The sequence below is a fragment of the Carassius carassius genome, chromosome 50, assembly GCF_963082965.1.
Source record: "Carassius carassius chromosome 50, fCarCar2.1, whole genome shotgun sequence".
Lineage (NCBI taxonomy): Eukaryota > Metazoa > Chordata > Actinopteri > Cypriniformes > Cyprinidae > Carassius > Carassius carassius.
This window is the reverse complement of record NC_081804.1, coordinates 10,593,051-10,618,211: the sequence shown is the minus strand read 5'-3', so window position 1 is coordinate 10,618,211 and position 25,161 is coordinate 10,593,051. Positions and strand designations below refer to the sequence as shown.

Genomic DNA, 25,161 nt, shown 5'->3' with positions numbered 1-25,161 from the left:
TTTTGCAATATTCAAAATAAAATGGGAAATTGAGTCATACATGTGCCTATCGAACTAAAATGCAGCAAATAAGCTTGCCCGTCTTTTTTCCTCCCAAAGTATGACTCATTGATGTGACAGCGCCGGTGAATTAATGTGACTGGCGTTCATGTCGACCAATAGTCTCTCAGCGACTGCTCAGAAGGGGCGGGACAACAGGAGACAGCGTGGCCAATGAGCAACAAACTTCATTCATAAAATAGTGTGGGGGTGATCGTTGGAAGCGTGGGTTTGGAGGTTTCGTAACCCTGACTGAAACAGAAAAACCGGTTCTGAATTACAACCAATGACATTATTTGAATGGAGGTTACTGTTATGTTTGTCCAATCGCTTCTCACTCAGAAGAGTTTTCGGCCCGCCCCATTAAAACGGGCAACCGAATGAATGAGAATAGGCTCTTTGTGATTGACGCGCGAGGTACCCAATGAACGGTAGGTTTTGATTGACGGACGCGAGTTTCGGCCAATCAACAATGGACGTGGGCTCGCATAGGTGGCAATGGAGAATGTGGGAGGTGTGCACTTAAATCTGGATAGACTAGTATGTTAGAGGAGTTGTAGGGGTGTGATGCCACAACCTGCTTATAAAGGGGCGCACACATTGAAGCTTTAAAGCAGTACATAACGACTTATTTTGCAGGACATTCACCACGCACAGCCAGCCGTAGACATGGAGTCGTTTAACGTGGTGGAGACGCTAAAGCCTGCCGAGAGAGCGCTCTTCTGGGTCGGTGCATTTATCACGGCCTCGCTGGCGCTGTGGCTGCTGTACAAGATCATCACTGGCTTCAGGATATGGGTGCTGGGAAACGGGGATCTACTCTCTCCCAAATTGGGAAAATGGGCAGGTAAGTTAAACGACAGGCTGGGAATGAGAGACATGGGTGGGATAAATGTAATGCGCATTTGGCGCAGCCTTAAACAAAATAAAAATGAACTTCATGATTTTGGTAAGGACCTAAAAAAATTCAACTTTTTGCGCATCAGATATAATTGAACACATTTTTGTTATCGTTTACTAAGTCCTAATGCTTGTATCACTCTCATAAATGAATAATCGTTAAGAAAAGATCAGATCAGCAGACTAATTGAGGCATTTGTATGTTATGCTTATGATCAATAGAGGCGACGTGTGTCCCAGGTTGACTGATTGCGCCATACATTCATATATTATGCGCAGATAGCATGTCACTCTTGAGTCATTCAGGTATGTCAGCCTTTCGACATCTTTAAAAACGACTAATTTGATTTTAAAATATACTAATTGAGTGATGTAGCCTATATAGCTGCTTACAAAAACATTGTCAATTTTGATGTTTTATTGAAAACGCATACTTTGTACTATACAACCAGTACAGCCAAGACATCTGTTAATAATTTTTCGCATTTCAAGTTTTTCCTGAATCGTATGTGCCTGGCCTGACCCAGTTATCCAGTTTCCCGGCTGCGCTTGTCAATGTGTGTCCCGACAAATGCGCTTTTCCACGTCGCTTTGACAGTTTCGTGGGTTAAATGCGGCTTAATCTTTCAGCAGATGCCTTTGTAGCCGGTGTTGTCCGCTTCATCTTTTCACTGGGGCACTGAGGTTGGTTTTGGCAACATGACGCAGTTTAAAACCCCAATCTTAATTATAATGCGGGTCCATACCACGTGCGGCATGTGAGAGGAGACTTGTGTGTGTTGCTTAAATGTACAAAAGGCGTGAGGTACAGCGCAAATAATTTCTCCTGAAGCAGTGGTACTTTCAAATGCTTTTAAAGATTTTGAAATGGCTCATCATGCCAGTCTTTCATAGCTTAGGATGATGCCTAGACAGCAAGTGCACTAGCGTTCAACGCCCCTAGCGGTCAGCTGGGGTAGTGCACATGCAAAGCGATTTGAGGGTCGCAGCATCTTCGGTAGAGAGTGCTATGATTAATTTCAGCCCCTCCCCCCCTTCCCCATCGAATGACATTAGCTGAACGATACGTCTTGCAAAAACATGGGTTGGAAGGCATCACCGCTTGAAAGGTTTGAACCGATATGCCTCATTCAGTCAGTTAGATCACCTGTGAGGAATGTAGTTTCCTGTTGAATGTGTGTCAAAGGTGACAATCTTTACTACATTTAACACCATATTATCGATAAACACTATTTAAGAACAAATTAACTTGAAAAGTGGAAAATATTGGTAAATAATGACCAAACCAATTATTGATCATTTTATTTCTATATTTTTTTGCATATAGACACAGCCTAATTATTGAATATTTTGCACTGGGACATTGTTTTCAAAGACAGTTAAAACATTTTTACCAACCTATTCTTATTACATTTAATATATACTGCTATTTTACTTGAACATTTATTTTGCCTTCCAATTTTATACATGCACAAACATACAAACCACATAATTTTAACTATTCACAAACCTGTATATGTATGTGTGTGTGTGTGTGTGTGTGTGTGTGTGTGTGTGTGTGTATATATATATATATATATATATAAGTATATTTCTCCTCAATTAACACTAAATGATCAAATACAGGTATAACCACAATTCAAATTTGGGGAAATTTTGGAGTGAAATATGACCTGCACATTTTACCACTAGGTTTCGCAAGAATCGCCCCTATGCTCCCTAGGTGACACCACTCCCTTTCACATTTTGCTTTCCTTCGTACATTCTGCCAATGTGATGTCAAAAATGGAGGTGAAGAATGCCACTCCCTGAAACTAAAAAAGCAGGGTACTAGTTGGACTCGTTCAGTTTAATATGTGCTGTCGCTCACAGGTTGGAGGTGACTAAGTGGAGTCGGGAGGGGGGAAACTAGTTCCTCTTCCTGCCAATCCAGAAGCACAGGTCTTGTTGGTTCTTTGACACGTTTGCAGTTTCCCTCACCTCTTCACCTTCGTCTTACAGACTTGTTCAAGTGCATGTTGACGTTATGATATCACGTCATAAGATGTTTTTTATTTATTTTTTTATAAAGGTATAATGTGCTGACTTTGCGGTACCTTGAAGGTGAGTCATAAAGAGGAATGTATGAGCAAGTACCAAGAAGAAAGGCCCTGTGGTGTGTTCCTGTAGCAACCAGGCATTCCTCGCCTGAGTCGCTTACTAGAGACCCCTGGTGTCTGTCTTGGGAAATGCACTGCTATGGTTAAGGTTGTAAGCCAGAGGTTTAGTTATTGTGCATGATTTTCTTGCAGCTGTAGAAGCACAGGCTTTTCTTAGACCATTGTTATTAGTCAGATGTGGCCTCTCTCTCTCTTTCGCTCTTTTCACTCTTTGCATTATTAAAGTATACATATTACAGAGGAAACCCAGGCAACATTCTTTTAAGGAATCACAGATGTGTTAACAAACGGTAGAACTATTAAACCTCAAATTAATTCAGTGACATCACTTTTTTGAAAGTAAACTCTGGGGTTCATTATCAGACTCATTTTGATCATTAATACATGTTTGAATGTCACATTTCACCTCAAATTTAAAAGGAAATGCATATTTTGCATTAAGGACATTGTTTAGTTTAGGACAATTAAGATTTGCTGTGCATTATGACATTACAACAATTAAGCACATTTCCCTAAATTCTTATTACAGTAATGCTTTAATAATAATAATAATAATAATGTTTTTTGTGAAAATAATACAAGTTCTATTCACTTGGGATTCTCATCCTCATGCTACAATTTTAGTGCATGAATATGTAATTATTTAAATCCAGTATGAAGGCAAGAATATTTATTAAATGTGTATATTTAAGTTTCAATTTAAAATCTAGAATGTTATTTTAATGTGTGTTATATAAATATATATTGTTCACACACTTATTTTATATTTTAAACCCCTTTGCTCACATTATCCTAATTCTTTTTATAGAAATGCCTTTACTTTCTTTAAGAAGCAAAATGAGATTATTATTATTTTTTTTTTTTTTTTAATTTAGTGGTGACGTATGACCTAACCATGTTCTTGACAGGATTCGTCATGTTCCATCTTTCAGAACCCGTAACTTTGAATGGTGAGGAAAAGAATTCCATCCAACTCATCAACACCACATTAGGAAGCCCATCACTGTGTATAGGCCTATGGTTGAGTTTCGTCTGCAGTTTGTGACTGGTGCAGTGTACTGTGAAAACGAGGCAGGTTGGCCTTTCTCTCAGCCGAGTTGTGATGCTGACCAAGCAACACGAGGAAGCCAGAATTACAGCTTCATCACCCCCACCCTTCCCCATCTCTTTTGTCCTCCAGTGGCTCACTTCACCCTTCCGTAGAACACTAAATGTGTTTGAGAATCACAGTTATGTAACAGAGCTGCAGTCATTCATGGGGATGGGGGCGATTGTGTCACACAAACTTGCTTTGGCATTTAAATCAAGGAGTTTTACTGATTGAAAACCACTATGGCCTAGGCCTTTCTCAGTCCGGGTGAAACTTAGCAGCATTTTGACTTGTTACAATACAGCTAACGCTCAACATTCTTATTCTTTCTGCATGTGAACGCACAAGTTTGTGAATAGCAGCGTTAGCCCATTCATGCTAGCTAAAAGAGGACAATGTGAATGAAACTATTCCCAGGTGCGTGTGAGACAGTGAATGTGGACTGCAGCTTGTGAATGTGTGGGCCCTCCTGCACCGCCAGTGAATGATGACAGAGTGTGACTGGCTCTGGTCTTCAGGTGAGGTGATTGAAGGGGGCTTCAAAGGGAACACTGCCGTTCATGTGACTAACACGCTTGTTGCCACGTGCTGGAACCGAGGATGCTGGGTAAAACTGCTACCCCTCTGTCTATCCCTATCTCCATTCTCCATCTCTTGCTCATCCCCTCCGTCTCCATCTCTTCTCCCCCCTCCCGAATCTGTTTGTTCGCTCTCTGCGAGCCCCCACCCTCCCTGTTCTCTTCTCTGTCACGACTCGGCTCCATTTATTTATTTATTTGCTGGAAAAGGAAATCTTCCATCTGGCGTTTAACGTTACACCTACAAGTCACATCTCATTCCGACCTGCTATATCGCGCGGCGTGTAGCATATCTCTTTGACCAGAATGATAATTTGGTCTCAACCAGAGAATTTGCACTCATTTTAACCGTTTAGATGGCATTGTACTGTTTTATTTATTCATTTTGATTTTGCAGTGCGCTAATATCAAGCACAGTGTGTGTGCCTTGCAAAAATGTGGAAGGCCTGTGGTATGTTAATTGCATCTATATTCGACCAAAAAAATAATTTAACCAAAAATGGCACAATTAACACTATTTTCTTAACCGTTTAGATACCATTTCCGTTCTTTTAAATTATTTTATTTATTTATTTTTTTACAATGTGCTATCAAGCATGATACTTGCAAAAAAGTCTACGTTTAATTGATCTCAATGGCTATTTTAATTGTTTCTACCATAATATATAATAATACTAATACTATATTTTTTAAAAAAAAATGCGTTGTTATTAAGCACAATATAGCCTACGCGCCTTTGAATTAAAATGTTAATATGAATAAGACACTCTTCTCCTACAGTACTTTTACCTCAGTGGTCCGTGACAGGTGTTACTTTTGCACAAAGTTAGTTTGTTACTTTTTCTGTTCTAATTCATTTTTGCAAGGAGGAGACGGTTGCGAGGAGAGCTATTGATTTTTTTCTCTCTCTTTTTTTGGAACGCGTGTGTCTTTTTGCTGCTATTTCTGATATTGCACCCACTCACCCCCACATCTTTTTTTTTTTCTTCAATCCACCTTCATCGAGTATAGATGCTATTTTGGGTGCTGAATTGCTCTGGTGTGTAGTTTTTCCTGCTGGCCATGTGATTGGCTTGTGCTATTTAAAGCATGTTGCTGCTTTGGGGGGAGTGGGTGGAGATGTTCGCGTTCTGCAGTGCTACAGAGCCAAGAACGGGAACGGTTCATTCATGGAGGGAGAGAGAGATGCGACAGATTGCATACAGTAGCGGTCTGAATGTGAAAGGCCTAATCAACCCCCTTTTTAATCTCGCTACACTGGCCTCCGACGTTTTCCTTCACGATTGTCCTCCGCTGCAAGCATTAAGTCCCTGTTCCATAAGAATCGGTCAGCTCCCACCCCCCCCCCCCGAAGGCTCTACAATGAGCTGGGTTGCTGGGGGATGCAGAGAGAGACTGAGGGTGAGCGGGCAGCATCTTGTTGGTATTCAAGAGCTGCGGCTGTTCCAGACGAGGCTGCTATTTTTACTCATTAGGCTGCTTTTTTTAGCGCTGGAATATAGAGTCGGAGGAGGGCCTGTGCGGCTACTTATTTCTGAACGTACAAGAGCACGACTGCTCGAGCATTCTCTTTTGCAAGGGGTGCTCTTCTGGGCCTATTTTTATACATTTATTTTGAAGCTTGCTAATAATGTTCATGCTAACAAAATACTCATGCTCAGGGAAGTGTCAAGCATCAGTTTTCAGAATGTAGCCGCATGAATGCATCTTCATGGTTTGTCACAATTAAAGTGCTTCTGTGGGATAGTCTTGGGTTATGACAGTGCTTAATGATCGGTCTCGTGTTAAAATCATCCCCTGAATGCTCCTCGGATATCTGGGTAATCTAGATGTTGATTAGTCTTGGATTGTGTCAGTTTTTTGTCAGGCCACATCTTTTCTGAAATGCAACCCCAGTTTTAGTGACCTTTTGCTTTTTAAATGCTCCTATGTTGGAGGAATGTTTCTTAAAATGCTTGTAAGAGCAGAATTTACATTTGTGTTCTTTGTGACTAAAATTGTATGTTTTTCTAAAAACTAAGGAAGTACAATGTTTTTGATGTCCGTAATATGAGTATTGTTCTTCCACCATATCCAAAGAATGAACTATCCCCTGAATAACAGCGAAGAGCTTGTGAGGATGAGTTTGAAAAGGAGGTTGTGTATCACTTTCTTTTGTTCCTTCTCTCTTTCGATCCAGTGTTCTCGCTCCCGTTGTCGTGCTCTCTCTTACTTTCCACCCATATCTGACTTTGCGCAGTCTCCCATTACCCCCCACCCTCCCGTTTCTATTTTTAGCAGCACCCAGGATCCATCCTCACCCCTCCTGTGCAGTCGTGCTCTACAGACGTCATCAACCCCCCCCCCCCAGTCTCCCCCACAGCCCTGTTCTTGCGAATGACCACTGCCTATGCCACACTTTGATCAGCCATCACACATTGTGTCTTAATCCTTGCCTTTTCTGTTCCTGTGTATGTTTGTAAAACAAGAGCCTCATGGGACATTAAGATGGGCCTATGAGTGTTGTCGTGTTTGAGTTCATTAGCAATATTTTGTAATCCATATCTGGTCAGACTACATGCTGTTTTTAAGTCAAAGGGAAGTACTGTTGATGGAAAAAGAAAAATTCTTGTTATTGGAAAATTCATTATAAAATCAATAAAAACAATTCTGAGTTCTGTGTGGAATTTATGGTTGCAAAAAACCCCCAAAAAACCCAAACATATTCTGGCTTTTAAAGAATAGTCATAAATGTGAAGGGTGTCCTTCTGTGCCGCTAGCATCACTAAATGGAATGAGGAGCATGACTGTTTTCAAACATCTGATGGCCACGCCCTCAACTAACATCATTGGTTGAGCCAGTGTTGTTGGTCAGAATTGTTAAATGCAAATAAAAAATGCATTTGAGTCACAATGTTTACACCTTTTTTGATAAAAACAATCTAGAAATGGCTAGTTTTCTAAAAGCCAATGTGTCGTGAGCTCAAACTCACAACCCTTCGATTGCGAGTCAGACTCTAATCATTAGGCCACGACTTCCCTGCCATTGAACTGATAGCTCCGCACATTACTTGAGCCAGTGTTGGCATGTTGTGCTGGTTGGGATTCTCAAACAAGTTTTGAAAATGTCAGTGCTACACTTTTCAGGGAAATCAACCTACAAATTGCTACTTAGAACAATTTTTACATATTAAGCTAAAAAATATAATAGGATTTTAACATAAATTAAAATGACACCCTTCAATTTTATCGTCACTTAGATGGCAGTTTACAGGTGTAGGATTGTTTTGATTTGAACCTGGTCTATCCGAGTAACTTTTTGCCTAAAACTAGCTTTTTGACAAGTTTTTTTTCTCTCTCTCTGTGTGTGTGTGTGTGTGAGTAAAATTAGTTAAGATGCTGCAAACACTGATCCCGTCTTTTTCTTTCTGCTTTTTCCAGTTGTGACTGGAGCCACGGATGGGATTGGGAAATCCTATGCGGAGGAGGTAAGGGTTCCTCTTCTTATTTATCTCTTCGCTCCACGGAAAGCACAGTGACTCATCACAAGACAGAGGTTTCACTCTGAGGCCATGAGAAGGAGGGTGACTAGAAGACTGCTTGTAGAAAAAGACCTGTGTTACCTCACATAACTCGTACAGTTAAAAGCCATTCTTTTATGTCACTGCTAACTCCCAAAGTTAACATTCAGCTTCATCTTTGGCTTTTTCCGTTAAAATTTAGTAATTCACAATTGTGAAAAAAATAATTACTGTTTTCAAACAGGTTTCCCCCTTAGACACTCCTATTGTTTGTAAGTGAAAGTGAAAGTGAAGTGTCATTCAGCCAAGTATGGTGACCCATACTCAGAATTTGTGCTCTGCATTTAACCCATCCGAAGTGCACACACACAGAGCAGTGAACACACACACACACTGTGAGCACACACCCAGAGCAGTGGGCAGCCATTTATGCTGCGGCGCCCAGGGAGCAGTTGGGGGTTCGATGCCTTGCTCAAGGGCACCTAAGTCGTGGTATTGAAGGTGGAGAGAGAACTGTACATGCACTCCCCCCACCCACAATTCCTGCCGGCCCGGGACTCAAACTCACAACCTTTCGATTGGGAGTCCGACTCTCTAACCATTAGGCCACGACTTCCCTTAAGCTAGCTCTCCCCGTCGGGGAATCGAGCCCCGGTCTTCCACGTGACAGGCGGAGATACTGTCCACTATACTAACTAGGAGCTCCACTATACTAACGAGGTTTGTTATTGGTCAAACAAATAGCCCCGCCCCTAAACACACACTATTGGTTGAGCCACTGTTGCTATGCTGGTCAGAATTCAAAAAAAGTTTTGAAAAATGGCACAATGTTTACACTTTTCTTCTAGCTTGATTCTAGTTGTTTTTACATATTAACCTTAGGAGAGACTGTCTTAACAAAAAATAACAGACTTAATATTTGACAGACAATGAGCTATGACAAAACTTATGTTGTAATATTTCCTCCTCTCATACAGTTGAAATATGTCAATTCATATTTAGTTTTAGAATTTCTAGGAAAAAATTAGTCGAATATTCTATTTTAAATTCTAACAGTAACTCAAGTATGTTTTTTTTAACCATGAAAATAGCCAAAGAATGTGACCTGGACCACTTTTAGGAGATGTTTTCATTGCAATTATCAACACAAATATTTTGCATTGTTTCTCTTTGTCCTGAATAAGGTGATTCAAACTATCTTCTGTCTTTTAGCTTGCTCGACGAGGATTCTCCATGATGCTCATCAGCCGTTCCCAGGAGAAGCTTGACAACGTGGCAAAGTCTCTCGGTCAGTGTTCGGCCAACTGTGTGTTAGCAAACTGCAGAACTCATCTCTGTGAATGACAGACAGTCCTCCTGATGTTAATGAAATAGGGTTTATTTTTAGCCCTGGCCTGAGAGGCAGAGTGGGGAGAGACTGGGCAGTGACTGGGCAGAGAGCTGATGCAGGCTGGCAGGAGTGCACAGTCAAAGGTCAACGCCGAGCTCCAGGAGTCATGCACAAAACTTCTCCGAATAGGGCCAAAACACTGTTTGCCTTTCCTTTTCCAGTAAATGTGAATTCTTTAGATTCTAGATAATTGCTAAGATGATGTGCATGTAACATGAAGATTCTTCAGTCTGTCACTGGTCCCCTAAGTGCTGAATGGCCAAACATCCACTGTTAGACCATTAAGACGTGTGAAGTTCGCACTGCCATGATCATTCACACATAATACAATAATAATTATTGTTATTATTTTTGTTTCCTCCCCTTCCTTTGAAGTTTTTAGGGTTTATATGCCTTTTTTTTTATTCCTTAAATTGCATTTATTTTTGGTATGAATGAAGTGTGACCGGCCATGATATTGTGAATGGGAGTTTTCTTCTTCTGATTTGGCCTCATTGTGTGCCCTGAATAATGAAGTAACAATGCCTTGATGGTGATTCTTAACCCGCCCATGATCAAACACCCTGTCAGGAATCATATGAGCTCCATGTGGATGCAGACAGTTGTTTATATTAGCATAAAATTTTATTATAATCAACTTTTAAAGCTGTCTTAAATGCCAGCGCTTAACTGTTGAGGTTGGAAGGGGAAAAATCCCAGTCTGCCAGTTCCTCAGTCGTACTGGCAACACAGAATGGGTGGGAGGGGGGATGTTATGGCTAGTCACGATCCAGAATGTAATTTGCCAAATCTAATTCTCAAATCTCACATTTGCATAGATCATTTTCCATTTGGGGTGTTAGAAATCACAGAGAGCAGCATTCCACAAGCCCCCTGGACAAAAAAAAAAAGAAAAAGACTTTGGAGCTAATTTATGTGTTCTTGATCTTAAAATAACCCTTCTATATATATATATATATATATATATTAGTTAGAATATAAAAAACCTTCCCATCTCGCTGCGAGACCTGAGAGGAATTTTCCTCTCATAACTGGAACAGTGTTTAGACAAATGAGCCTTTGGACAATAAATTCTAATTGCTGCAGGCACATCAAACAAGCAGAAGAGGGGAGGGGAGGTGTAGGAAGTTCCTCTGACAGCCATTCTTTGGTAAACAGCGCCTCCTGCTGGCCAGAAATATGTGTTTTGGTGCAATGGGCAAAGTCCCAGAGAAGTTATTTTTAGAACAGCAGCAATAGCAGGGATGCCTGCTCTTGGACAGAGTTCTCCAATGCCAATATTAGGCCTGCAGCTGGATCGATGACCCTTTCAGCAGTTTTCATGGGGATTTGCATCGTTTCTTTGAATTAAGCATCTGTTATGTATCTTAATTACAGAACGCACATATAAAGTGGAAACAAAAACCATCGCAGTGGACTACAGTCAGGATGATATCTATCCTAAAATTGAAAAGGGTCTCGCTGGACTGGAGATTGGAGTCCTTGGTAAGTTTTTTACTTTGAAAGCAACCCAAAACTTAAATTTGTCTTGAAGCTGACATGTACACAACTTTCATTCTCGATTCCCTATCCGTGTTGCTTTTAAACCTTTTATTTGGCCTCCTCTTCTCAAAGTTTTTTGTTGTTGTTGTTTTTTCCACCTGAAATCGTGATTGAGTTTTTTTTTCGCTTGTAGTTTAGAGCTCACGTCTCATTCCTGATTCCTTATCTCCACCTAGTGGGGATATTTAGAACATGCATACGGTATTTCAGGTACCCAATGTCAATCATATTCAACCACATCTGATTCTATATTTCTGTCTTGATTCATAGTGAACAATGTGGGTATCTCATATTCGTACCCTGAATTCTTCCTCCACATCCCTGATTTGGAGAACGTGAGTAACTTCTCTGTCTGAGAAGGAAGGTTTAATTAGTAGTAGCCATTATCGTTAAGAAATATTCACCTTTTAATTTGCTTTCGCAGTTCATCACCACCATGATCAATGTCAACATCACCTCAGTGTGCCAAGTAAGTAGACACAAACAACCTATTGATCTGTTGAACAGTTTCGGAATTCTTAATTAAAAAAATTCTAAAATTCTAAAGTACTGCAACGTGACCGCTTTGATGTACTCCTCCTACTGTTGTACCTGTTCTCTCTCCCCGTGTTGTGCTGATCTCCACCAACGCTCCCCGTGTTCACCACCCACGCATTCTCTCTCTCTCTCTCCCCCTCCCTCCCTCACTTTCTCTCTAATGCAGGAGTAATATATTAGTCTTTCAGATTTATTATATTGTCTCAAGTCATTTGTGGAGCATGTGAGAATGTTTCTTTTTTTTTTTCTTCTCTCCAGATGACTCGTCTGGTGCTGCCCAGAATGGAGGCAAGGTAAGTCCTGGTGTTTGATATGAAAATTCCTAAAACAGCCGCTCTCACTAAAAAAGGAATTCAGTACAGCTTTTGAAAATAGGGTTTTTTCCCACCTGAGTATTGTTCCCCCCACTGTTTGTGTGAAATTGAAAAGTAACAATGCACTGATCCCATTGGCTGCTGCTGAGTCACGTGCAACTCTAGGGCTAATAATTGAGCTGGGCAAAGTTTGTACAAATAGGTCCATCCTTCTGCTATCCCCAGCACTCTTCTGCAGCTGCAGGGGTACTGCATGAGAAAGCTGGTGCCATGGCAACCCACATGGCGACAATCATTAGATGTGTGTTGAAATGAAGTACGATGGGTGACTGCAGCGTTCAGGTTTCCACACCTGGAAATATACCCTATTTGATGTCAGTGTCAAATGTGATTAGTTGAATAAAGTTTGCTTTTTCATTGCAGAGCTAAGGGTGTCATCCTCAATATCTCCTCTGCCAGTGGCATGTTCCCCGTCCCAATGCTGACCATCTACTCCTCCACCAAGGCCAGTATCTTCACAACATTCATCAGAGAGATCAGTGGTCATAGTTGTTTCAAAGTTGTTTATATTAAATCATCTAAAGTTAAATTGGTCGGATCATTGTTTTAAAATGTAATAAATTAAATTATTTACTTGTCCCAGTCCATATTGGATATTTAATTTTAATTTATTTATTTATTTTATTTACTTTTTTCTATTTTTTTTTGTATGTATAAGTGTAATGTCAAGTTTTTTTTTTCTTCTTCTTTTTTTTTTCCTTATATGTATAATTTAGGGAGGTAATTTATTTTAGTTTGGTTTTATTTTTTTGAGGTTTTGATTTTTACTTGTTATCTTTCTACAGGCCTTTGTGGACTTCTTCTCACGTGGACTTCAATCAGAGTACAAGTGCAAAGGGATCATTATCCAGGTAAGAGAACCAAGCATTAAATTAGAATTTTATTATTAATATTACTATTGTTTTTTTTTTTTGTTTTTTTTTTGTAAAGTCTCTTAAGGTTTTTGTTTAGACCTATCAGATATGAATAGTAAAGATCCAGCCAGCCTAAAGTGCCTTTTTAGTGAATTACATCAAATCTCTCTGTCCCTACCAGAGTGTGCTGCCTTTCTTTGTGGCTACCAAGATGACGAAGATCAGGAAGCCCACCCTGGACAAGCCCACCCCTGAACGCTATGTAGCTGCTGAACTGACCACTGTGGGACTGCAAGACCAGACTAACGGCTATTTCCCTCACGCCGTCATGGTACGACAGCCTGAATGTCTCATCTAGTGGTGTTTCACACATCATTTCATTGATCATGTTATCACCCTAAACTTCTTTCTTATATCGGTGTCCCACAGGGCTGGGTGATCGACGTTCTGGCCCCCATCAAGCTGGTCCTCTACCTGGGCCTGCGCATGAACAAAGCCCAGCGCGGCGGATACCTCAGGAGGAGAAAGCTGCGATAGATTGAAGATATCGTGTGATGGAAACCGAACTGGATGAGATGTTTTACAGAACATGTGCTGAGATTTGAGATTCACTGGAGTCATTTTGAATCTCACGTCTTTGAAGTGCTTCGTCTTACTTAATTTTTTTTTGTGTGTGTGTGTTAAATGTTGTGTGTTTTGGATCTCTTTGGATAAATATCTGGACATACTCACGTTCCACAATGACTCATTATTATTGACTTGTTGCTGGTTGCCAGAAATGGAGACTAATCTTCTTTATAGGGTGAAAGAAGTGCGGGGAGGGTTTTGTGGCCACTGCTGTTGTAAGCAGAGGGTTATTTATATGGTGATGGTGTTTTATATTTATTTAATTACTAATTAATTATGCATTTTCTTTTTATCTGGTACTATCTGTTTGCAATCTTGTTAGCTGCCAATAACTAGTTTGCATTCGTGCCTTAGACCTTCTGATGAGTGATAAATGGGTGCTGGCCTTTCTTATCATTAATTTAACATATTTAACAAATCTATGGTGAATATTTCTTTTAATCTTGTACTGTATCAATATAAAACCAAAGGTCTGATTTAAGTACATTTTTGTACATTTGCTTTTTTAGACTGTAAGTTTACATGCCAGATTTGGTTTATTTAAAACCTGTGCCATTTTATAGTCGTATAAAACTAGGTCACGTTTATTGAAAAGGAGATCTAAAGCACGTTTACATGATTTTCTCCACTCAAGACTTAAAGGTGTGGTGGAATGTCACCTGTTTGTCTTGAGTTTCATCCAGAGGTGGATTTGAGGAATACCTCCATAGCTTGGATCTCCGTGTGCTTATTTACGGACCAGTGCCAGTCAAGCTAAAACATCCGGGTGCTTAAACCTCTTTAGTTGCCCCTGGTTTAAAGCTTGAATGTTATCCTTCCAGACGTGTTGAAGAGTGGAACAAAATGCGCTGCTTTACTGATGCGTGACGATCTGAAATCTTGTTTAATAAAAATTATTTCTGTATTGGTTTTTGTATTTTGTCTTTTTTAATAAATTGTATGACTCTATTACGGTTTTGTGTCTTTTGTTGGATTTAGGTTTTAAATGTTACAAAGCGATCGATAAAACGTTTGGCCTTAATTAAACACTGATTTAGAATCGACGGGTTTTGATGCTTTTTGTACTCCAACAAGGAAGAAATATATAGATGCATGCTATGTTATTCTTGAAACAGTACATGATTTAACATATTTTACTACACTGAATTCTCTTGAATGAAACCAATGTATGGATGTAACTGATGTGCAACAGATTTGCATATGATAATACAATTATACAATACAGCTTCAAAGTTTAAAGCTTTGCCAAGTGTTATACAGTCATCTTATTTTAAAAAATGTAATAATCTATAAAATAATATATATATATTTATATGAGGTATTTAACTTGTCAAGTGCCTAATATACAATTTAAGATAAAGCAAATTTATAGTAACTATTCTAGTTTCTAAATAATTTCACTTGTAATACTGGAAAACTACTAGAAGTAGACCTATGTAGGAGCATACGATACGTAGTACATCTTAAACAAATATACAGCATTGTATTTGCATTATACACATATTTTATGCATATTATAAACATGTTCATATTAATACAGCAGGGTACTTCCAGAAGAAGGGGGTAGGAACCGTGTTGGTTTTCACCGTGTCATTGTAGGAACACGGACAGGTTTCGCCGAACACCAGAACTGATTGTGTTTCTTTTCTTCAACGCTCTAAAGAATGAGATCAATTTAATTGAAACTACTGAGTGTAAGTGTTGTTTAGGTTGTTCATTTCTGAGACAACGCTGACAGATTATTAAAAATTTACTGGAAATTTAAAAACAGTGTCTCAGTCTGTGTGAGGTGTGCAAATTTTAGTATACAAGATGTCATAATAAGTCTGTTTACATCAAACATAGCTTATGCGGTTTATAATATAATTCTCTGTGCTCATCATATATACTTTTGAAAAGACTGGTTTTATAAACTGACCTACAGGCACATTCCAGAATGAAAGCGTTATCCTTGAATGAGTGATTTACTGAAATTTCCTGAAGATGGCAGTAAATATCTTCTGTAGTCAATTGCAAAACTTGGAAAAAATAAATAAATCATGTCCTTCTAAGGTACTAAAGCCCACTGACATCATGTTTTCTGTCTTGTCAGATAAGTTTTGAGTTTTTAATGAGTGATAAAAGGCAGCGAGCTAGAGTTCAGGGCTCCTGGGCCAAACCTCTTCAGAAACCACAACAGCCAAGCGGTATGCCATCTATCTCCTCTTATAACTGTACAGCAAAGGTTAAAGATGTCTACAAATAAATAAAACTGAATTATGTTGACATATTATTCCACAACTTGGCTTGATTGAAATTAACAAACAGTGGTTTTCAGGTCTGCAAAAGTCATGAAAATGAATACAATTTTGAAAAGAACAGTGATTGAATAAACGATTTGTGTTTTTATGATTTTTACCGTAAATGCTTAAATGAATTACTTCATGTATCAATGTATTGTTTGCATGTATTGTTTCAGCTCAACATGTCCCGTCGGCAGCAGGATCATGGAAATCTGCACCGCGATCATTTGAGTTCCATCAGCCAGCAGACGTGAGAGCCATTCTGTGGCTTTTTTATGCTGTTTTCTTGGACAGTATGTCAAATCTGAGTTTTCTGATTTATTCTGTATTTCTTTTTCAGCCCATCAGAGAGATTCCTGTGGAGAAAGTGATCGAGTGTGTGACTCAGTCCCAGACACTATCAAGCAATAAAACCTGTTGATTGACACACCGTCTATATCTAGTGTGTTGTTTTCTTCTCTTTCTCAGAAATGCTGGTGACTATGAGATTAGTCAAGGGCCTACTGGTGTGTCCAGGTAACAATGCTCACATTTAAAGTTGCCTTAACTAAAATAAATTACTTTCCGAAGACATCTTCCTGCATTTAAGTAATTGTGTCCTTTATTTCTGTCCAGACTGCGACTCATACCAGGGTTTCTACCGCAGGAGGAAGCTGACTGGATGTTTAGCAAGCTGCTCGCTGAACTGCCATGGTCACAAAAGACCAATTATAGGATGATGGGTGAGTTGCATGTTGAGGTAATGTAAATTGAGGGGGAAAAAATGTCTTTTAACCTCCTAGTGAACTGGAGATAAAGGCCCAATCCCAATTCTGTTTTATACCCCTTCATCTAAAATATTGATATACTTAAATATACTGATATTTATATTTCCAAAAATATTATGATATTTTGCTTGCAATGTTAAACTTTAAGATATCTATTAGTCAATGAGTATAACATTATAATAGACCACTTACGTAATCTATAATAGAAATATCAGTTGTCACTCTGTATCCCCTAATAATGTCTTAGTAAGATGATATTTAAATGATGATTGAGAGCTGAACAAATAAATGTTTCTCAAGAGCACGATGAATCAATATGATATTCACATTTCAACAAGAATTTTCTACAAATTGATGGATAATCGAGGAAAAGTTAATTCAGACTAGTAAGGGGTTTGTCTTGAAATATTATTAACAATATTAAAGTTGTTCTTATGTTGACTTCATAAAGATCATTAAAGATTTCACAGCAAAATGACACGTGAACCATAAACTGAAGGGGGACATTGTTTCAATTATACTAAAATGCTTTTTATTTGATAAAGATGTTTAATCTACTAAATTTAATTACTATAAATCATATCTAGTAGATTGTGTCCATCAGGCTTTTCAAGTTTTAATTATGTTCCTTTATCCAGTATGATACAGTAGGCTTAATAGGGTTAAAAAGTGTCATAAAAGCATCATAGCGGGGTGTAGTGCACAAGTAAAATTTACACATTTTTTTATATTGTAGGATTTGCACTAATTTTTTTCAAGTAACTTTCACACATGGAATTAAGTAAAACCCACCCAACTATGTCAAGTAATATTTAAAAAGTGAACAAGTGCATCAATTAATTTTATTTCACCTTTAAGTCAAGTGTTTACACAAAAGTAAGTATATTTTTAGTTTGTCACTGCACTTCTATTACCACCGCTATGTTCATTGAATGAAGCAATGAAGACCATAGTCATCATAAACAGATTGAAAAAATATATTCATCAGCAGTCATCATAAAGGACCCATGCAGTTTCAGTTAATGCATCTAAAATGATTCATGTACTGTAGTCCCAACAAAAAAAATAAATTAAACTTCAGATTTACATATTTTAAGTGGATAGAAATAAATTAAATTTGTTCTTTTTATTGAAGTAAATTGAACCAGCAGCAAGAACATTATTTTCCAGTCGCATACGAGCATATGTTGAGCCTTGGTGTTAATGTGGGAAAACTGGTTCTAATCTGACCCAAGACCAAAGCAGAAGAATCAAAATAAGCATGCTTTTACGCACATGATGAAATTTTGCGTCTGTCCCACTCACTTGTTCACAAAGTGCTCTTTCCACAATGACTCACATTTTCCAGGCCTTCTTCATCAGTAAATTGGCAGGAATGCCACTGCCTCCAGTTTCTCTCATCTGTTTACCTTCTCCAAGACCGACATCATTTGAAAAAGTCCCAAATATACCAAATGTCTAAACAGTTGCTTTGGACTAAGAGCAGTTCACGTTTGACTGTGACTGATCGAGATCGTTTTTGGCAAATGTTCTTGCTTCGTGAGCTTTCAGGCTGTTTGTTGTGGAGAGATGTGCTATTAGTTTTTAATCATTTTGAAATATGATTTTATACCTTCCAGAGTAAAAATATAGTGGAAAATTCCTCAGTTGTGGAATTACTTCAGTTTCAGCTGTATAGCTGCTCTACAGAAGACAATAGTTTCATTATCCAGCACAATTCAGTTTAAGCTTTCTTCTCATCTGATAGTATTAGTGGAGTCATTATCGGTAATAATACTGAATATTAACTTGATATTACTTAATAGGGATGGTTTACCCAAAAATGAAACCAAGCTGTTTCTGGTCCCCATTGACTTCTCCATATTCTCCATACTATGGAAGCCAATGGCTACCGTCAACTGTTTGGTTATAGCAACACTCTTCAAAATATCTTCTTTTGTGCTCAACAGAAAAAACAAATTCCTTGAGGGTGAGAAAATGACAGAATTTTCATTTTTGGGTGAACTGTCCCTTTAATTTTATTTTAAATAGACATTAGGCAGAATTGAAAGTAGAAATAGCTGAACATGCTTCATATTCAGTATGTTTTTCACTTCAGGTGATGCATATGAATCAGAATCAGAATCAGAATCAGAATCAGAATGAGCTTTATTGCCAGGTATGTTCACACATACGAGGAATTTGTTTTCGTGACAGAGCTCCGCAGTGCAACATAACAGCGACAGAACAAAAAACACAATAAGGAATAAAAAATACAAAAAAATACAAATAGGTGGGTAAGGATTGACAATATACAAATTGACAATGTATGGCAGGTATATTAAAAAGAGCATTTATGTATGTACATGTATATTATGTGGAAAAATTGTAACTGTACGCTAAGTATGTGTGTTTGGATAAATAAGTGTATGTGTATATAAATATAAATATAAGTAGTATAGTGAACCCAGTATATGAGGAACCCAGGCTCACTTGTTGGTATGGAGAGCTCCCGTATACATATTCACGTTCCGCTATGCAACCCAATGCTCAGGTATATCACTATTTCATACTGCATGTGAGCAAATAAAATGAAATCTAGCAATATATTAAGTAAAGCATGTATTTCTGTATTTTTCTCCTATTACAGTGGCATCCAGTTCTCACCACTTTACGTCTGGCCGTTGAGCAGAAGAGCGGTCACAAGTTTAACTCATTGCTGTGTAACCTGTACCAGGACGGTAAAGACAGCATTGGTTGGCACAGTGACAACGAGCCGTCATTAGGACCCAAACCCATCATCGCCTCTCTGAGTCTGGGCGACACAAGAGTGTTCAGTCTCCGAAAGCAGCCACTTCCTGTGAGTCTGCCAATATCACAGTCATGAAAGGGTTTAAATGATGGGAATTATAGCTTGATAAGGATGCATGATATTTTAGCACTGTGATTAATCATAATAAAACCAAACTTCAGATTATGGCTGGCAGCTGTTGTCAACAGAAGAGAAGTTTAAGGGATCCCTGTGGTTTTACGCTAACAACTCGATGGTTTTGAAAATTCAGGATTCATTAGTATTGAAATTTCACAGTGCTGTTACATAAAATTAATATTTTAATTATTTTTTTATTTTATTTTACAATGAAGTATTATAGTAGGAATACTAATTTTCTTATTTTGTCCATTTTTAATTTTGTAATACTAATAATCATATAAAAATAATAATTATTAGAGTAATTTATATGTTATCACAATTATTTTTTTGCCAAATTGTAAAAGCACAGTAATTTTGGAGCTTTAAAAATGCTTCGCGTTTTAAATGGCAGAAAAATCACAATTTATTGGTATATCGACTGATAATAGAGATTTTATTTTTAAATTTGTCAATATCTGTCAATATTGGATATTTCATTTAATATATTTCTAGAAAAATTAATCTTTAAAAATGCTGATAATTGAATAACTTTTAAGTCTAATGTTTGGATATTTAATTTAATATATATTGGTTTAAAATTAGTTTAATTTGATTTCAGCATTGATTTCAGCTTGTTTGTAAAAAAATTTCATGAAATTTTTACCCAGTTTTTGGCCATAACATGAAAATAATGATTGACTTATCCATCAGTACATTGAATTAAAGGTCAGGGTAGATTTTGTGTATGCGTTTCAGGAAGATAAAGGAGACTACACCTATGTGGAGCGCATACGCATCCCACTGACCCACGGGACTCTCCTGGTCATGGAAGGCTGTACACAGGTGGACTGGCAGGTACGTCACTTTTAACTGCTCTAAAGGAAGTACCGTATTTTCCACACTATAAGGCGCACTTAAAAGCCTTTAATTTTCTCAAAAAACGACAGTGCGCCTTACAATCCGGAGCGCCTTATATATGGATCAAGGCGCTCTATCAAAATGTTGACATTCCCTTTAGCACAGCTCCATCTAGTGGATGCATAATGCAAACCCAGTCAAACGTTTGACGGCAGTATCTTCTATTCTATGCGCCTTATAATCCGGTGCGCCCTATATATGAAAACATAACAGAATCAGCAAACCAGGAGAAATCTAGGCATTGTTGCACCACAAGCTCAAACAGCAGCAGAAAAAGCAAATGCAATGATTTCTCTGGTATTTTGTATAGTCTTAAGTGATTTTGTTCTTTACTGATAGACATGAACTTTTACAGAGTATGTATCTTCAAGATTCAAAGTGACACAATAAGAACTGGCATGAGATTTAGTCTAATGTGAGCGTTTGAGCTGCCAGTTAATAACAGTCTTCTGAACACTGTTGATAAGCCAGACTGTGGAGAAAGGCTGAAAATGGCTAAATCGAAGTGGAAGGGTGGAGATGGTGTTCCTTTGTTTTGGCTCGAGTATGTTCTGGAAAACTAATCACACGTGGTAGAGATGATCTGGAACAGTCCACCATCCAGAGAGAGCGTTAAGTGCAGACACTGTTTTCTGCTGATGTGTAACAGTGTGAAGGGGGAAAGTGAACGTGTTTCCTTACTGCAAACTGAAGCAGACAGTGTTTCCAAGAAAGACTTTGCATAACATTGCACGTAAATTACTACAGATAATTGGGAGAATTCACAAAACATGACATCAGAGCAAAATCTGTGTCTTATTCACTACGTACTTGTAATAATTTGACTGGAGGCTAAATGCTGTAAAATAGCAATGCTTTTCATTTAAATTAAGTCACTATAGTCGCTCTTTTCATGCAAACACACCTCTATTAAATATGATGATAATATTGAGTATAGTATAGTAGTAATGATAGTTGTCATGATAGAATAATAATTTGGTAATGTTATTATGACTGTTCACAATACTAAGAAACTGGCAAATGTAATTAAATGTGTATTTTTTTTGTCATTTAATTTCAAAAACCTGCTGGAAGTTATTTTTGTGCTGTTTAAGAGTTGTTTTTGGATTCCGACTCCAAGATAAACCACAGGCCTTTGGTGAGGCACAAAGAACAGAGAAAGGTCAAGAACATTTTATGGCGACATCTGAAAACTGTTCAAGAAAGGTCACTCGCGGACTGCGCCAAAAAACTTCCAGGCGATCTTATTAGTTTGACATAACTCACACTGACCTGTCAAAATAAAGCTAGCTTAACCCATATGTATGGCTGTTCGCAGTTGCCTTTAAAATGTCTTCGAAACATTTAGAGGCTTTGAAAGCTGTTAAATAACTCTCAGCTGCTTTTGCTTAGTCAAGCTACATTCTCTATCATCTGTCTGTATAAATATACATGACACAATGCGTAATCATATCTGAATTATGTAATACACATCATGCATCACTGCTGTCTTTTGAGGCGAATGCCAAGGCCAGTTGGAGTCTGATTATCTTCCATTAACTTTGTCCAATGGTTACATTGCCTTGTTGAGAGTGTAGGTTTAACATTACTAATGTTTTTTTAAATAGCACCAGGTGGCAAAGGAGTACCATGACCGTGGGCCTCGAATAAACCTCACGTTCCGCACCATATACCCAGAGCCAGAGCGTCCCAGTGGGAGATTTGTGAGATGATTGCTGGGAGATGAGGAGAAGAGACTGTGGGTTTGAAGAGATCTGGAGAGGTCTGTCTCATTTACAGAGCACCAGTGATGACTTATATACACAACAGACTACACATCATTTCTGTTCAGTTTAATTGTTTATTAACATGTGGAAGTTCATAAAGACCTTGAACAATGGATTTTTTGTTTACATAATGATTATTTTCTCACTGCAATTGTCCACAAATTGCTTATGTTATAAGAAAAAGTTATAGGGATTACTTCTTTACAATGTTTGGAGAATATATGTCAAAAAAGCAGTGCCAACTGGCTCATATTTCAGTTATGGCCCCCCAAAGGCTCTTTTTCTAGGTAAATTGCTGTTTAAATATTACATGTTGTGCAATTTTGTATTTCTAGCTTGTGGTGAATAAACTTTAATTACATACATTTGTTCAGTGTCATTATAGAGTTGGTTACGCTACCGTTCAGAGTCTGTAAGATTTTTTTTAAATACTTTTGAAGTCTCTTATGCTCTCCAAGGCTTTTTCAAGGATTTAATTCATTTTAATTGTCTTTACTGTCACTTCTTCGATTTGATTAATTTAATGCGTCCTTGCTAAATAAAAATCTTACTGATCCTAATTTTTTGAACCATGGTGTATGTCTTTGTGTTTAACAACTGTTTTATTATCAAAATTACACATATGCAACCTAAAACATTTTATCACTAAGGTAACAAACTCACAGTAAGTCTTTTGTCCTTTTTGTATGATTATGAGGTTTATTATATTTTCAAGGGCTGCCAGACTTTCCAAGACATCTGTTTTTTACAACTTGCAGCCCTCAGACTTGTTTTCTCTGTGCAGATGGTTGGTAAGCTACTGTGTACACTTGACTGCTAGCCTCTTCTCATTATTGATGAGTCACGGTCGAGTTCTTGTGTGGTTGGTTAAGAGCTGAATGGCAGTCTTTGTGTCCTCACACGTCACCGCCAACCTCGAGAGACCAGGACTACGTTAACATGGTGGCAGCTGAGCCAGCAATGCTGTCAAAGAAAATGCTCTTAGTTTAAAAGCATAACACACAGTTAAAAATGTTCTGTCATTTTAAATTGTTGCAGATTCGTTCTCTAGACTTCAAGGCACCAAGGGTCAGATATGGGGCTTTTATGTTACGCTTTTAAAGACTGTATCCCTAAACATGGGAACGCCATTGAACATAGCATAGCATATCTCAATAGCAGAGATTTTCCAGAATGATTAGAAACTGCAAACCCTAAATCTTTTACTCTTGCTTGTGACATCCAGTGATTTGTCGGAGCTCTTTAATTTGAGTTTCTTGGTGTTACTTTCTGCTCGCCTTGGCAATGCAACAACTTTCAGAGCTTCCCCATAAACCCCGACCTGCACATGGAAATGGTGCTTCTGTTATGGAATGCAGGGACCCTCGCTGTGTAATGGGATCATTGGCCATTATTTTTCCACTCCAGTTAAATTGTTATAAATTCATTCCCAGAGTGTGCAGGGAGACCTGTTTGGTTAGGGTAAGTAGTGTACGCAACATCTGTCATGACTGAGCTCTTAGTGAGAAAAAGATCTTTGCAACACAAATGAGAATATATGAGAAACTTGAGAGATTTGTGTTTGTTGTTTAAAAGTCCACCAAAACTTTGATGCTTCAAAAGGTTCACAAAGAGAAATAAGTCCATATTAATGAAACGCTTAAGAATGAATTGAACTCTTCTGAAAAGATAGAAGGCTTTATATGCTGAACAGATGTAATGAAATTTTTATTTCCATATAAACATTGATCAACACAAACAGAGCTCATCAAATGTAGTAAACAGAAGTTTCAACGCTCTTGTTTGACACGCAAGAACCAATGTGGTTTGTTCTCGCATGTCATTCAAACATGTTAAAGTTTCCTCATACCAATGGGGTCTGTTTATCGCAAGTTTTATGCGTGCACATTAAATTTTCCGCAAGAACCAATGAGGTTTGTTCTCACGTCACACAAATATGTTCACTTTCTCTCAAAAACCACCGAGGTTTGTTTTCGCATGTCACACAAATGTGTTTGAGCTTCTGTTTACCATATTAGATGAGCTCTATGTTTTTGTGTTGATCAATGTGTGAATAAAATCCTAAATTGAATCTGTTCACCATATGAAGCGATTGCACAAACTTTTTCTCTTTATGAAGTATTTTTGGAAGTATTAAAGTTTTGATTAATGGCCTTTCAATGGAGGGACAGAATTCTCGCAGATTTTATTAAAGATATCTTCATTTGTGTTTTGAGGATGAATGTAAGTCTTACAGGTTTGGAACAACATGTGGATGAGTAACTGATGACAGAATTGTTCTTTTTAGGTGAACTATCACTTTAACATAAATTGATTTTCAAGATGACACTGAAACCTTCACATTATTGCTGGCCAAAGCACCTTTAAATAACCTTCTGGCATGGTGTCCAGTATGCTGTTAGCATTTCTCAGTTGCACTAGGATCATAACCGAAAAACCATTGGGTAAAAAAAATTAAAATACAATAAAAAAACAACAGCCAAGTCCAGTGGCCCATGTCCTGCCAGGATCCTCACTCCCAGTAGCCCTTCAGTGGCCTTTTATTAAAATGACCACATGGATTAGTTATTAGCACCTGTCTGAAAGCTGGAACTGGTCCCTTGTGTCCATCCACAAGGGTCTGCGTTCATGTTACATCAGAGTTATGTTATATGTTACATAGAGTTTTTGTCATATGAGTTGGACTTAGAGCCAAGATAATGTTCGTAATAACAGCAATTTTCAGCAACGTGGAAATGTCCAGAAGTCGTTCCTTTTCTGTGAAAGATTTGAGGTGACATGAGCAACATGGACTGTGTTCTTGGATGCAAAGTCCACAACTTTTTTTCTCCGCTGGCCGGCTTGAACTTCATGACACACGTTTCCTCTTCTCCTAATTCCCAGATAAGAGAGCTGTATCACGAGTCTAGACACATAAGGCTAGGCGTGGGCACAGATCCCTTAGAAAT

General features: G+C 38.2%; 2 protein-coding genes across 2 annotated transcripts; both read left to right on the top strand.

Annotated features, from left to right (window-relative positions):
- The first annotated feature begins 578 nt into the window (after positions 1–578).
- On the top strand, positions 579–14,538 carry LOC132133136 (very-long-chain 3-oxoacyl-CoA reductase-A). The gene is made up of 11 exons (XM_059545868.1): positions 579–886; positions 8,187–8,233; positions 9,479–9,554; positions 11,034–11,141; positions 11,469–11,533; positions 11,623–11,667; positions 11,994–12,028; positions 12,473–12,554; positions 12,895–12,960; positions 13,145–13,294; positions 13,393–14,538. The coding sequence occupies exons 1-11, from the start codon at positions 709–711 to the stop codon at positions 13,498–13,500; spliced, it is 960 nt and encodes a 319-aa protein (XP_059401851.1). The 5' UTR covers positions 579–708; the 3' UTR covers positions 13,501–14,538.
- A 612-nt stretch (positions 14,539–15,150) lies between these two features.
- Positions 15,151–22,578, top strand: LOC132133123 (alpha-ketoglutarate-dependent dioxygenase alkB homolog 3-like). The gene is made up of 10 exons (XM_059545850.1): positions 15,151–15,284; positions 15,683–15,776; positions 16,049–16,122; positions 16,213–16,247; positions 16,341–16,388; positions 16,488–16,598; positions 19,073–19,172; positions 19,269–19,478; positions 20,286–20,384; positions 22,055–22,578. Exons 2-10 carry the CDS (start codon positions 15,701–15,703, stop codon positions 22,157–22,159), a joined length of 858 nt encoding a protein of 285 aa, XP_059401833.1. The 5' UTR covers positions 15,151–15,284; positions 15,683–15,700; the 3' UTR covers positions 22,160–22,578.
- The last annotated feature ends 2,583 nt before the right edge of the window (positions 22,579–25,161 follow it).

What these genes read in the sequence shown, in the direction of transcription:
- LOC132133136 (XM_059545868.1), top strand. Translation starts at nt 709, where the DNA reads ATGGAGTCGTTTAACGTGGTGGAGACGCTAAAGCCTGCCGAGAGAGCG. An exon ending in GGAAATCCTATGCGGAGGAG is followed by an intron (nt 8,234 to 9,478) that starts GTAAGGGTTCCT and finishes TCTGTCTTTTAG; the next exon opens with CTTGCTCGACGAGGATTCTC. An exon ending in ACATCCCTGATTTGGAGAAC is followed by an intron (nt 11,534 to 11,622) that starts GTGAGTAACTTC and finishes TTGCTTTCGCAG; the next exon opens with TTCATCACCACCATGATCAA.
- LOC132133123 (XM_059545850.1), top strand. Translation starts at nt 15,701, where the DNA reads ATGAGTGATAAAAGGCAGCGAGCTAGAGTTCAGGGCTCCTGGGCCAAA. An exon ending in CCTGTGGAGAAAGTGATCGA is followed by an intron (nt 16,248 to 16,340) that starts GTGTGTGACTCA and finishes TCTCTTTCTCAG; the next exon opens with AAATGCTGGTGACTATGAGA. An exon ending in AATTATAGGATGATGGGTGA is followed by an intron (nt 16,599 to 19,072) that starts GTTGCATGTTGA and finishes TATAAATATAAG; the next exon opens with TAGTATAGTGAACCCAGTAT.